The sequence below is a fragment of the Merops nubicus genome, unplaced genomic scaffold (genome assembly GCF_000691845.1).
Source record: "Merops nubicus isolate BGI_N331 unplaced genomic scaffold, ASM69184v1 scaffold10881, whole genome shotgun sequence".
NCBI classification, from domain to species: Eukaryota; Metazoa; Chordata; class Aves; order Coraciiformes; family Meropidae; genus Merops; species Merops nubicus.
The window spans coordinates 1-13,817 of NW_008590277.1; the positions used below are offsets into that span (position 1 = coordinate 1).

The 13,817-nt window shown below is 41.5% G+C and overlaps 1 protein-coding gene across 1 annotated transcript; it reads right to left on the bottom strand.

Moving 5' to 3' along the window:
- Window positions 1-7,051: 7,051 nt before the first annotated feature.
- Window positions 7,052-7,400, bottom strand: LOC103782126 (protein BEAN1-like; the record flags this gene model as incomplete). Its single annotated transcript, XM_008949874.1, has 1 exon — window positions 7,052-7,400. A coding segment is annotated over one exon (349 nt), but the record flags the coding sequence as incomplete, so codon positions are not given.
- Between the last annotated feature and the right edge of the window lie 6,417 nt (window positions 7,401-13,817).

A 13,817-nucleotide genomic window follows, 5' to 3' on the forward strand; every position in this document is an offset into this window, starting at 1 on the left:
CCCGAGCTCCCGAGCTCTCTCCTCTGCCGTGGCCCCTGGCTGGCCAAGGGGGTTCCCAGCTCAAGCGAGCGCTTGGGAAAACGAGGCCCCGCGCTCCGGCCGAAGCTGTCCCGGTGGCGATTGTCTTGGGTGAAACGAGACCATCCGTAACACAGCGGGTTCCTCGCGCCTGTTTTGTTACTCTCTGTATTGTTTGTTGCCTCTGAGTTACTGGACTCGGTGTGGGTAACCGTCAGCTGAAGCAAATTTGTGCCTTCTGCTGTGGTGGCTGAAAAGTTTCCTGGAATGGGCTTGCAGTGGAGTTTGGGTCCAGCAGCTGGAAGACAGGCTTGACTTTGATCCAGCTGATTTTGCTAATCTTGGTTTTTGGAATCTGAATTTCAGAGTCGCTTCCTCTGGCTGCTATGTTGTTGTGTACCTGTGTGATTCACAAATCAGAGCCAACACTGGCCTCCCGTGACCTGCACTGCTGGGGACCAGCTGGCCTGGTCTCCACTGACTTGACTTGCTACAAGTGTGAATTTGACCTGATTTTTTTTAATGTCTCATTGATTGTCTTTGTTACAGGGTGAGATTTTAAAATCATTACCTGTCATGCTATTGGCTGCTGGGAATGTGTGGGTTCTCCTGAGGCAGGGAAATCTCAGGCTTACTTGACCACAGTCCTATTACTTTTCCTGTGGGAAGTGGCTGTGTGGTGTTGTAAGCAGACCAGTGTTCTCTGACTTTCTAGGCAAGAGGGCTTTCCAAAAACATGCTTTTGGTCATCATTCCGAGTGAAATATCATTAGGAAATACTTTTGTGTGGATACTTGCTATATAAAAATTGCTGATCTAGCCAAGAGAGAAGGGAGGACGAATGCCCATAGGAGCACTGCATGTTAAAATGAGGCCACCCGGCCATCCGCGGCCATGTCTGAGTTTGCCCCCTGCCGTAGGCACCTGCACACAGACAGGCTTGGCTGTGCTCTCAGCAGGGCTCGGCTCTCTTCTCCACATATGCAAAACTTTATTGACCCAGAAGAGATGGTTGGATTTTGTGTCTCTGCATGCACGCTCGCATGGGGGTGGGATTGTGTTCTTAACTTTGTAGTTCTCCTTAACATATAGAACAGCCACGTTTTGTTGAAGCCTGGTGTGTTTCAGTACAATGATACAGCGAATCTTGTTTTGTTGCTGGTTCTTCTGGCTGTTTCACTCTTCAATAAAGTGTACTTGCACAGCATAGTAAATATCAAGTTGTCTTATCTGTCTAGATATCACTGTCTTGGTCTTTTGGTGCCACCTCTAAGGATGTGGTTTATTTTCTGTGTTTTGAAGTTCCTAATACTTTAAAAGCTTGTTGTCTAAAAAGGAAGCTGAATCACTTCCCTGGTGTGTAGGGTACCAGTCCCACTACTGCCCACAGTTCCATTTGTAGTCTCCTGAGCTGTGAGGTCTTCTACCTTGCTTCTCCTCCTTCAGTGAGATTTTGAAGTGTTTTGCAATGAAGTTTTGCTCTTTTCTGGGTGTATTAATTTTGTTTATTACTGATTTCAGTCTCTTGCAGAAATATAAAATTCTGCTAGGAGAAAAGCTGTGACAAAATAATGTTAATTTTTAGAAGGTTCTTTCACTGTTTCGTTGTCACTTAAATATATGAAAAATAAGTCTCTCCATTGTGGTTCATTTAGAGTGTAAGGGAAAAACAGAATCTATCAAAAAGAAATTTTTTAAATTTTTTTTTTAAGGCTCCAGCAAGGCAAAAGCTTTGTCATTAGCCCTAGTAGAGAAGAGGAATTCAGTAGAAAGGAATGGCTGCTCCCAGATGTGCATGCAAGCTGCTGCTGTTTCCCTGGAGCTCAAAAGACACAGTGCCCATACCTGGTGAGTTGCAGCAGGCAATGTATCTGACTCCTTTTTGCAATTGGGCCTGTTTAGGCAGAGGAGGGTTATTGAAACAACATTGATATGAGATGCAGGAGAAACAAATAAGAGAGTCAGGGCATTGGACCAAAAATGTGAATGGACAACCACAGATGCTTCTAGGTTCTTTAAAGCTTTAACTTTGTGCCTCTGCTGGACATAGAAGCTGTTTTGCATGTTACTTTTTTTTGCTTTAATGGCAGTGAGAATGTATATGCATGAAAAATCTGCCTGAAGTGGGAGTTGTCTATTTATCATTTGCTTATGAGCTCAGTAGCCAGTGTCCAAGCATACATCACTGTGAGCTGAAGAAAATGGAAATGAATATGAACTTGGCTAGCTGAGAATTTTTAATGCATGAGATACTGCTGGGGATTCAGAAAACATGGATTTAGTTTCTGATCTATCTACAAATCTCACTTGAGTGGAGCTAGAGATGGAGGTGTTTGGATATAATTGTGGTGATGACTATTGTCACTGAAAGCTTTTTGCTGTGGCAACATTATGGTATTAGAAATCATGTAGTTCTCAGTGGGGCATTAATGTGGTCTGGGCTAAGGGAATCCTGTTTTCCCAGAGGGTATGGGCAAGACATCTAGGGTTTGGAGAGCTGCTAATATCAAGTGATGAAAGTACAACTGCCAGTTCCCAAGGCCATGAAGCAGCATCAGACACTGTCAGAGAGGGATGAAGAGGGGACATGGAAAGCTCCACCAGGAGAGTACTGAAATTTCCCAGTAATGTGTGGGATCTTTCTTTCTGTACAACGTATAAAATATTAATTCTCCCATTTCCTCTCAATTCTAATATCTCATTTTGATATGGCAGTGGAGAACAGTTTTCTATTATTTTTCATGCCAAACCAAGAAAATAACCAGGCCTTTTAACTTTTTTGTTCCTTTTTTAGAGCAGTAGTGAGCAGAGAGCTATTTTGAAGTGTTTTAAGAATAATCACACTGTTTATATTCCTAGGCTGTTGTGGGTTTTTCTGCCTTTTTCCTAGTGGTATGACATTATTGGCTCACAGCCTGTATTTGTTTCAGTCTAATTCTCAGACATTCTTCTGCATTCTAACAGGTCACTGTGTTGTGAATTTGGGCCTACAGTTCTCAAATGCAGGAACTGTATCTGCATTTACTGAATTGCATCTTGGTCTTTCCAGGCTGCTTCTGTGTCTCTTCAAATTCCAGTCCTGCTTTTCCATATACTCCTGCCTCTCCTGTTTTAATGTCATTTGTTGATTTTAATAGGTCCATTCTCTCTCAAAGCTCTAAAATCTGGCAACATTCAATATTTTCATTCAAACATAGGTGATCCCACCTGACACATCCTTTCAAACAGTGCAAATGATAGGTAATCTCTTGTATGATGATTATGATTTTAATTTACAGAGGCCTGTGGTTATAATTTTATGTTGAGAGTATTTCTCTAGTTAAGGAGGGGAATGACTTGTCAGGCTGTGCCACGACCAGTTAGATCAGTTTGTGGTTTCTGTTCAGGAAATACATTGCTACTTACCTTGCTGTGCAAAGAAAATGATCTGGTTTAATATTTCTGGGAAGATTGGCCTGTTATTTCCTGGCTTTTCCTCGTTTTCCTTGGTGGTATGTTGCAATTTTTCATTCTCCTGACCTTAGTAATTTTCAGAGACTCCTAGGAATGTGTTTGAGGGTCTCTGATGCTTCTTGAAATGCCTGGTAGTATTACAAGGGAACAAATTTTCTCTGCAGCAGTATTGCAGACTCTCCCCTTCCTGCTCTTGCTGCACTGGGCTGATCCTGGCTGGGCACACGCTGACTGGTCGTTCTGAGCAGGAGAGACCTGACTGCCCCAGTGGCTGCTTGTTCCTGTGATCTCAAATAAATTTAAAATGTAAATGGCTTACAGTTGCTTAGTGGCCTGATGAACAGGAGGCTAAAGGTTCTGGGTAGTCCCAAAGGGATGCAATAAAAAGCACAGAAGCTATATTGAATACATGTATGTTCTTTACTAAAAGTCTTGTGTAAAGGTTAGTATACTAAAAATTGAAGCAAAAGAGAGGACTACAGAAATACAGTATTGTTATCACATAGCAAGAAACAGCATGGTCAAACAATTTTCTTCCTGATATTAATAATGTAATAAACGAAATGCCTCTGTTTAAGCCTGTTTTAGGACTGGCATTAAAATTATGTGAGAGTTTAGGATAAAATCTGATAGGAAGATATTAGTTTTTTAAGTGAAACATCAGGAGATGCTCTGTCAGCTTTGAGTTTTATCTGGGACCTTAAATATTCTCCAAGAAATGAAAACATATTCTTATTGCATCATTACAGAAATGTCTACACTGGTCCAGTAGTAGCAGCGGAAGGTGTTAGAGCAGCTTTGGGGCTATAAACTTCTTTCTAATATGGTCTGTCTGCAGTGGTGTACGGGTTTGATTTATAACTTTTCCCCCCAAGTTTCTTTGATATCACCTATCTCAAAACGATTAACGAGTAGAAAATGCTAAGCCACTCTTACAAATCGTTGTGGCAAGGTATCACTGCAGGTGGCAGACTCTAATTCACAGCTCGTTTTTAAAAGACATCTGTTCATAATGCATGACACAACCTATGCATTTAGTAGTAACTTTAAAGCAATGCTACACTATGGAAGTATGTTTTGGTTAGCTTCCCTATTTGTGTGAGGGGGAATCTGGGATTATTCTGCTGGAGCAGCCCCTCAGTGTGACCCCTGCAGCGTGGCAGCTAGCCGCCCTGACTTGCTGAAGCCCTGTGCCACAAGAGGGAGCAGGCAGCTCGCCGCAGCAACGCCGCTTCGCTCCACCGAGGATGCAAAACTGCTACCACGTGAAGGCAGGCTGTGATTAGTCTTCTATAATTGTAGTAATGCATTTCTATCATGAGGTGAAGTATAAATCTCCCGTATTCATCGAAGGCCTACCTAAAATTATTTTTTAATCCACAGATGGAAAGTTAGTGGAAGGGCATGAAACTCCTGTCAGGTTAACAGCCAAGCAGGTTGTTAGATTTCCCCCTGCCCAACAGCAGCCCCAGGTAAGCAGGGTCTGGTCCCAGCAACTTATCCTGTTCTAGGCAGGTCTTCAAGAGCTGCAGGAAGACACAGCTATGAAAGCATGTCCTATTCTGCATAAACAAACCTCTGTGCTTTCCTTCACTTCTTATTTTCCTGCCAGTACAAATAAGTGGTACGTTTCTATCTGGGTTTTTACTTCTGGCCTCTAATAGATGCTGTAGAGTTTTGTCTCTCTTATTGCTGGATACTTCGCACGCTACAAAACTGTTTGCACTAATACTTTATGCAGAGGAATAGTTCTGTTTGTTAGAAATACAAATGCAAAATCTAGTTTACATTCCCGTGATGCCTGCCAGTAGTTCTGCAGCAAAAACCTGAAGTTTTGTTGTTTTGGGTATAGTATACTGAGAATATTGAAAATCCTGCTGCACTGCAAACGTATTCTGTTATTGTAGGAAAAAGTGTATTTACTCTCATCTACTTATCATGCTAGGTTAACAATTGAACTTGAGGATCTTAAAGATCTTTTCCAACCTCAATGATCCTATGATTCTACTTAGCAAGAAATGCATGCTTACCTTAGCTCATAATGTGCATATGACTCAGTAATGGTATCACTTATATAGCAGTAAGAGCCATGTAATTACTTCCCATCTAAGTGTTAATTATAATTGTGTCAGTCTTTGAAGTGTTGAATGGTGATTACAGTTGAAAATTATTTAGTGTTTACAGAAAATCTAAGTGTCATTTTAATAATTTGGATGATGCTGCCTTTTAAACACAGTTATATATTTACTATACTAAGTTTTACATATTTTTCAGTGGGGGTAGTAAATGAAGTCCATTTTATCTGTGTAAATTTTTTTTTTTTCTTCCCCTGTGAAAATTTCTCTAAGGGATATAGTGGAGATAAGCCTCTGACAATTGTGCAAACTAGTAGTGGTTGAAGATGTCATTTAGTTGTCATCCCTGTTTGGAGCCAGGCTGCTCCTGCAGCATGCAAGGTGCAGCTCTCACATCTGCAGCTTACCTCTGCTGTTCCCACTAGCATGCATCTCCAACTTGTATGCATTTATCACACGGATGTGTGAGAAGTCCAGGTCTATAAACAAAAGCTAGATTTGTAGGTAGCAAAATTTCAGTGAAAAGGATCATGCCTAATAAAAGTGGTTTCTGCCCAAAGTAAGGTTCTCTGTTACTGTGCATGCCAAATCCAGCACCTATTATTTACATCACGCTAATGCAATTACTAGAGGTCAAGGTCCTTTGTAACACTACAGGCTCCTCACTGAAGAAAGAGAGCTGTCAGTGCCCCAAAATGCAGTAATGGATGGGCGTTGGCCTGAAACATCCTATGGGATTCCAGGTGTTTCCCCTCCCTTGGCTACAGCAACTGCCTGTGAAGGGCAAGCAGCTCCCAGGCCTGCACGCAGCCTCCTGGGTAGAGCCAACTGGTCTTTGGAGATCCACAGCCACCTGCCCATCACTGGCCACTGGTTTCTTCTGAGGAAGACTTACACCGGGCTTTGCAATGGCCTGGAAAGCCTGGTCCTAGACAGACTTTCCAAAGGAAAAATGTGACTATTACAATATTATTCCCATTTTTCTTCTGTTCCTACATGGTAATGACAGTCATATTTTGAAGACAGTGTTCTGTTTCTTTCTACTGAAATACATATTCAGACAAAGAATTATTTAAAAATGCTTTGTTGCTGAGACACTGAATGAAATGTACTAGCGACACCTACAAAGACAGCAAAATGCCCTTCTGTTTCCTTCTGCTCTAAACCATGCAAAGTATCATAAAATCAACAGGTAGGCTTAACTGGGTAACATGTATCTACATTAAGAGCAGCTGACTTCGATGTGTTTTGAAATGCTTCAAAAAGGTCAGATGCACTGCTTGTCACTGCTGCTCTTTTACACTGTGTGATGTCATGAAACACTGTGGAGCACAAAGAGAGAAGTTTAGATGAACTTTCAAAATTCACTGTAAAAAACAAAATCCCATTGCATCCCTGTTTAAAGATATAAAATAGGTAAAATTTTCAGAGGCTTTATTCTTCCATTCAAATGTTTTTGTTGGTCTGAATTCTTCAGAAGAACGGAAGGAAGGAGCCACTTTTGTTCACATGATCTGGTTCAGAAGGGTCTGATAGTCAGTGGAAGAATTTTTCAGTACTTCCATTGGAACCAGTGGGATGGGGATGTTCTGTTCACACACCACCGTCTCATAGAGGGGAGCAGCTTCCAGACTGAGAGACGACAAGGAGATTGATGAAATGGGCTGCTGCAAGTCCTGCAGCCTGGCTGCATAATCTGCAGCCTGTCCTGTAGTCCCAGACGCTGCTTCCTCTTCCAGGCTAATATTTATAGATATTTCATTTCCTTGACAAGGGTCCGTAAGAGAGTATGGAGGGGGATCATCTGTAGGAATATATATTTGTGTTGCTCCTGGCCCCACACATTCATCGTAGCTGGAAGGAAAAAAAAATTCATTAGATTCCTGTGAAAAATGCCACAGTACATTATTTTCAGCATAACAGGGGCAGGTAAAGTGAGAAGACAAGGATCATCTGGTGTTTTGTTCCTCAGCCCACATTCTTGCTTACACTGCCACGTGAGACACTTGAGAGTATAACACTTAACAGCAACTCTCCCAACACCTACAGATAATCCCAGAGGTCTTGGTGAAAGTTCAGACCACATCCCCCTGCATGGAAGTAACATCTGTGGCAGCAGTGTTTAGCTGAGATGCCTGGAGATAAGCCCAGCCCCCTCTAGACAGTTATGCATGAGCAATAACACCACTGGCCCCCACAAAGCTGTGCATGCTGCACCAGTCACCGTGGGTTTAATGCTGGGGGGATTCAGTCCTGCTCTCAACTGCTTGTGAGTAGCTAAGCAGAAAAATGGCTGAAGAAAAAGGGAGGTTTTCACTGTACAGTTATGAAATAATGACTAGAAAGCTTTAGATGGAGTCTAGAGTGTTGCATCAAACGCTGTCCTCCTGACTCGCAGGTTTCTGGTGCTCAGCCAGCAGTTCCATGTGGTAGGTTGTCTGGGTTGCAAATCTGTACTGGCAGAGGCAGCAGGATTTCTGGCTGAGGTGCAGAGCTGTGAGGAATAATCCTGACAGGCTCATGCTGGTCATTCTGAGACTTGGTAGATGCCCCGTTACGCTGTTCCCGAGAAGAAGGAATGCAAGGCAGACCATTTGTGGGATTTCCCTGAGGAGCCAGCTCAGGTCTATCCAAGCTCTGTAGTTCTGTGACATCAAGCTAGAGCCAGGGGAAACTATTATTTCCACACTCCACTACTGAGCTCCATCCTTGCTGTTCTCCTGTGAATGCAGACAAGCACCACAGACTGGAGCTCAGGCTGCACAGCCTGGGGAGGGCCATGAGGGGTAAATAGGGATCCTGTCCAGAGCAGCGAGTCTCTGTGCTGGTGCTTCCCCACGTTCTGTGTTGCAGGAAGGGGATGGGAATGGACTGAGTCCTGCTCCAGCGTTTGCACACTGCTGTGCTGTCACTGCCCAGTGCTCCGAGGCTACTGGCCCTGCAGAGATTGCACTGTGGCCCCAGGGAGGCCTCAACCAGAACTGCTCCATCTGGTCTGTTATCTGGGTGGTCCCCTGGCTATCCTATCATTGCCTGTTTGTCCACAAACTAAAGCTGACTCTACTTTTGCTATCAAACCAGCCCAGGTCTAGTGGTCTAAAGGAAGATCCTGTTTTCCTGGCTTACTGGCTACAGGCAAGTGAGGAAGAGTCATAACATCATGATCTTAAATGTTGGACTTGCTTTGTTTGTGGCTGCCTTGTTTAATTGTTTCAGGATCATTTTAAATAAAATTTTGAAGGAGGGAATGTGTCCTTTAAACAAACAAAAAAACAACCCAAAAACAACCCACAAAAAACCCCAACCAATCAATCAAACAAAAAAAAACACCCACACTGAAAACAAAACCCTTCACTTATTCAGTTAACCTGAAAAACAGTTCTGCTGGAACCAGGCAAACTAAGAACCCATTTCCTCAACCACATTAACTGCAGAGCTATTAAAATCTAGGATATTTCCTGAAACTTAGGATATTTAGCCTATGTCTTCCCAGTAAACTGCAGGCAGTCATTCTGCCCCGTGTCACTACGTTACTGCCAGGCAAAACCCAAGCTAATAAACCCTACTTGTAGATTGTGACTTGGTTAGTTTGAGCTCAGATCTACTGCAATCAACCATGAAGGCTCTGCCTTAGCAAAGTTCCTGGTTATGCTGCACTCGTTCATACCTTTCCCTCAGAGGGCTCCTGATGATTTTGATAGTATTGTTCCTAGTCTGGGTGAATAGAAGTTGTTTTTGGGGAAGGGAAAGGTAAGAAAATGAAATCTTAGTAGTAGGTCACTAATAACTGAAATATCCACTGGTGTTTCTATTTTTACGTCCCTTTTATCTTACTTCTATTTTAATGAGGACAATGGTTTTAAACTCAGCTAGAAAAATTTGACTTCCCTACCAGAAAGAGAGGTATTTAAAAATATAATGCTGTTCTGAAGATCCTGAATAGGCTGCTAGATATCTCAGAAACAAGTCCCAGCACATAGGAGGTCTAATTGTTTTGGTATAGCATGTAGATAATATTTCAGTCAAGCCTCTTCTAAGCCCACTGAAGCTTTCAAGCATACCTGATATTCCTTTAAAAGACCTTAGATCTCAGTAAGTGATCGAAGACCTGATGTCCTCAACTCTTCATGAAATCAGCAAGAGTAAAGAAGAACCAGTCTTTGCAGGATTACTTACTATGAGCTTCATCTTTACTTAATTTACATTTTGCTGACCAAAAGCCCAGTGAATTTATTTAGAATATTTTTACGGATTTTGAATGACTTAATCAGGCTAATGAAAAGCACGTACTGGGTCCTGTTACCATAGTAAGAGTTTCAGTTTTGAAAAGCTCTCAGTAATGTGAGTTTCAAGGTAGAAATCATTTTGCTGAGACACAAAAAGGGAAGAAGCTTCTCTGTGTCCTAATTATGGGCCCTGGCCCAGCACAAGAGAAATCTGCCCAGTACCTAAAGGGAAGATGGCCACAGTATGAACCTTCTACTTACTGTTGTTATCTGATCATCTGCATTTCTTTCTCTTGGATTTAATTTAATTTAATATCTTTAATGGACCATAGTTCAGCTCTGCAGAACCAAAATGATCAGTGGGAGAAAGAGCAAAATGATCCTTTGTGCTGGAGACGTTCAAGCATCAAGACAAACGGGCATCAAATTATGGTATTCAAGACCTGACATTTTAATGTTTAGTTCCAAATATCAATATATTAGTGTTAGGGCACTTCTTCAAACATACGATGGATAAAAAATAATTCTCCCTTCTTCTCTGAATGCCAATGCAAGTAATGTTCCTCCCTCATTTCTGGCCATTAAAATCACAATTTAAAAATTGAACAGGGCAAAAATGAACACATGCCAGGCTTTCAATGAAGTAACTTTTTGGCACCTTCACAGCTGTACCAACAGATCATTGTGGCCAAGGAGGCGACTGCAAATCAAATAGCTGCTTTTTGTAAAAAAAGAACTACTTGTATTTCATTAGCGATTTCTGGTCTTGCTAGGACTCAGTTTCCCATATTCTCCGGTATCCACGTGGTGTCTCTGCCCGTAATGCTGACCCTGCAAACAGCTCTTGCTTGGTACTTGTGCAGGCTGCACATACAGTTCCTCACGTTTTTGGTTGAGCACAGACAGGAGAAACGTTATTATCATGCAAGCCACTTTAACTTTGTCTTTTAAGTGGAAAACCAAACTGCTTGCTCATCTCTTGCCAAAAATACAAGGACAGTAATGTTTTATCTGAGATTCAGTTCTGTGAAGTTACTGTACATTTAAAAAGTAGCTGATGCTTGAAGTTCAGTACAGCAGTCACAAAAAAACCCTTTTTTTTTTTTTTGACAAGCAAATGCTTTTGAAAAGTATTATGTTACCCTAACTTAATAATGGACCATAGTAACTCATTACACTGCAGCTGATGAATATCACGTGTCTCTTTCAGTCCTGAAAAAAAGTCCTTGGTTACAGTACTTGTGGTGAATTTACTTTGATCCATTATAGTTTTAAAAATTATATTACCTTAAGGTTCAGTGTGTCTAATAGGCAGTCATGAAAAGGAGGGGGTTACTGACCATGAAAGGTCCTGTCTGAAATTTTTTTTTTTGGCCTTGTTTCTTGTCAAAATAACTGCATTGTCATTGTAGACTATGCTATTGAGTTTATAAGGGATAATTATACTAAGAAAGGCAAGGAAGGATGATGTCTGTTAACATCATCTTACTGCATGTAAATGTGACCTGCAAAGAGAAGAATGTTGCTTAAAAAATACAGCTCTTCAAGCTGACCTTGTTGACTCAAAATATTGGGGGGAAATAACTTCATGAATTTGTCAGGTTTCATTGCAGTAAGTATTAGGCTAGGTTTGTTGCTAAGGAAACCCCGAAGAACTTATTTAACTAGCTGTCATTCATAAATTATGACCTACTCTCTGTGGAAAGAAGGTTCTACTTAGAGAATTTAAGATGCAAACAATAGCTAGTGGAAAAAAAAACAGGCGAGAATGGAGATTTCTTCTTTGTTCAGCTGGTGATGGCATCTCTGACTGTGCAGTCTACTGGGTCTGTAGGACAGCAGTTTGGGAACTGGTTGGTGTTTCCTTTGAGGTGTTTTTCTTAGAATACAGATATTCTTCACTGGTGTATAACTACCATACGGAAATGTCTCATTTTTGACAGAACTGCTCTTATAATGACATATGTCGTGAGACAGGATATTTTTCTACAATTATTTTTGATACTGACAGTTTCTATGTGAGGTACTAGGTGTGTTTGTGACATGCTGGGGTCTGAACCCCGAGCCCCGAATTAAGGTTGCCATATGGGTGATTCCCACAGCCCTGTATACAGAGGGGTGAGTTTGCCTTATAGCTTCCCCCCAGGGTGCGGCCGGCCCTGCAGGGAGAGCCAGAAGGGAAATGAGCCCCAGGGGCCCTGCATTGAGTTGACAAAGGTCAGGTGTCTGCTTGGGGATAAAAGCTGGGACCACTTGCAGGGAGTCAGGAGTGTCTGTCTGTGGAGTGCACTCCCCAGAGCTTCCTGGTTCAGGGCAGATCTCCTGACTCTCCCTGGAGCTGGGCCCCAGGCTGCTCAAGACCTTTGCGAATGCGGGTCAATCGGGTGAGAGTCACTATGTGGGCACCTTTCCCTTATGTGTTCAGCTTGCTGGTCTGGCTGTTTCCCATGCCAGCTGTGGGCAACCTCGGGTCTCTGTTTGTACCACCTGTTGTGGGCCGAGTTACATCCTCTGTGAGATCATTGGGGGTGGTGTCAATTATGTCCCAGCTGATTGATCTGTTTGTACCCCTAGTGATCATTCATGCAATGTCCTTCTTGTCTACAATACAGTCTGTGTATTGGTTCATCTTCCTGCTGGCTGTATCATTTTTGTTGGGCCTGGTCATTGGCAAAACAGTTTGCTAACTGTATTCTGACTTTTCTTTTGTATGCTTTGTCAGTGATTTATTAAGCATTAGTTTAATTTTGTCATATAACAATCCATGTTACCAATTGTCTCAGTCATTCACTTGATTTAATTCTTGAACAATGACTTCGAATGAAGAGCCAAACCATCTTTATTAAAAATGAAATACCATGAACTGTTTGGGCCTAGTCATTAGAAGGATGATAGTGCAAGAGTAAGCAAATGTAGTGAAGTGGCACCTCCTCCTATGCAGTTTCAGTCCTCCTAGTTATTGTGTTAGCATGACATCAAAATCCATCTGTCTTTGGGCATGGATAACACCATGAGATTTTTTACTATGACTGATCCCAAATTACAGTGGGTGAGAGAGCAAGTAACAAACAGGTAACACCTAGAGATAACAGATTGGTTTGTCAACCAGGACAGGGCCTTGAAGCAATGATCCAATGCTCCATAAAAATCACTGGAGTATTTTCTGGGAATGTCTTGTCACATAGATTTGAAATGCAGCTATTTAAACAAGACTCTATTTTATTATTTGTATTTACCTCTCTTTTTATTATCTGTAAAGCAATGCTGATCTCCTGACTGGATTGACTTTTAAGGTCCCAAAGGTGTGGTAAATGCACCTCCAAGGTGCCTGCCTGATCCTGGAGTAGCTAAGCTTAAACAAATAACACAGTTATTTTCTGGTTTAATGCTTTTAATAGCAAAAAATGTAACCCACGGTATAGTCCAAGGAAACACTTAAGGCCTAAGTAACTTAACCCGTGAAGAGGCAGGAAACCTGGAATTATTTTTCTGCCTTTTTTCTGTGCATTATTTTTGGAATTTCCCATTCTTCATAACTACAATAGGACTATTTGTGTTAATAAGCACCGAAAGTCTGGCTCTTTATTCTCCACTATCTGTCAAGTTAATCTTGCTGAAGTTGTGACTCCTTGATCAATAAATATTCCAGATGAAAAATAAAATTAAAAGAGTGTTTTCATGCGAACATATACCAGATAGCATTTGAAACTGATACAGTACAGTTTCAACATAATTGTGTAGCTTTAAACAATTAAAATAAATGTTTTAAATAAAAAAAGTAATTTAATGATGAAGACTTTATATGCTACATTTCAGCCTGGCATTTACTTCTATATATCATATGAAACAATCTTAGGCAGTGTTTTGTCTTTGGATTTCTGTAAACATTATACAGTAAATGACAGTGAAGCTATGGCTACTGGCTGAGTAATCATAATCAGTTAAGCCAAATGTATTTTAAAATACTCTCTTGTAGCCTTCCATGGCATGGAGTTAATCCACAAACAGGGCTCTAGACGACAATACCAATTTTGCATTTCAGCAG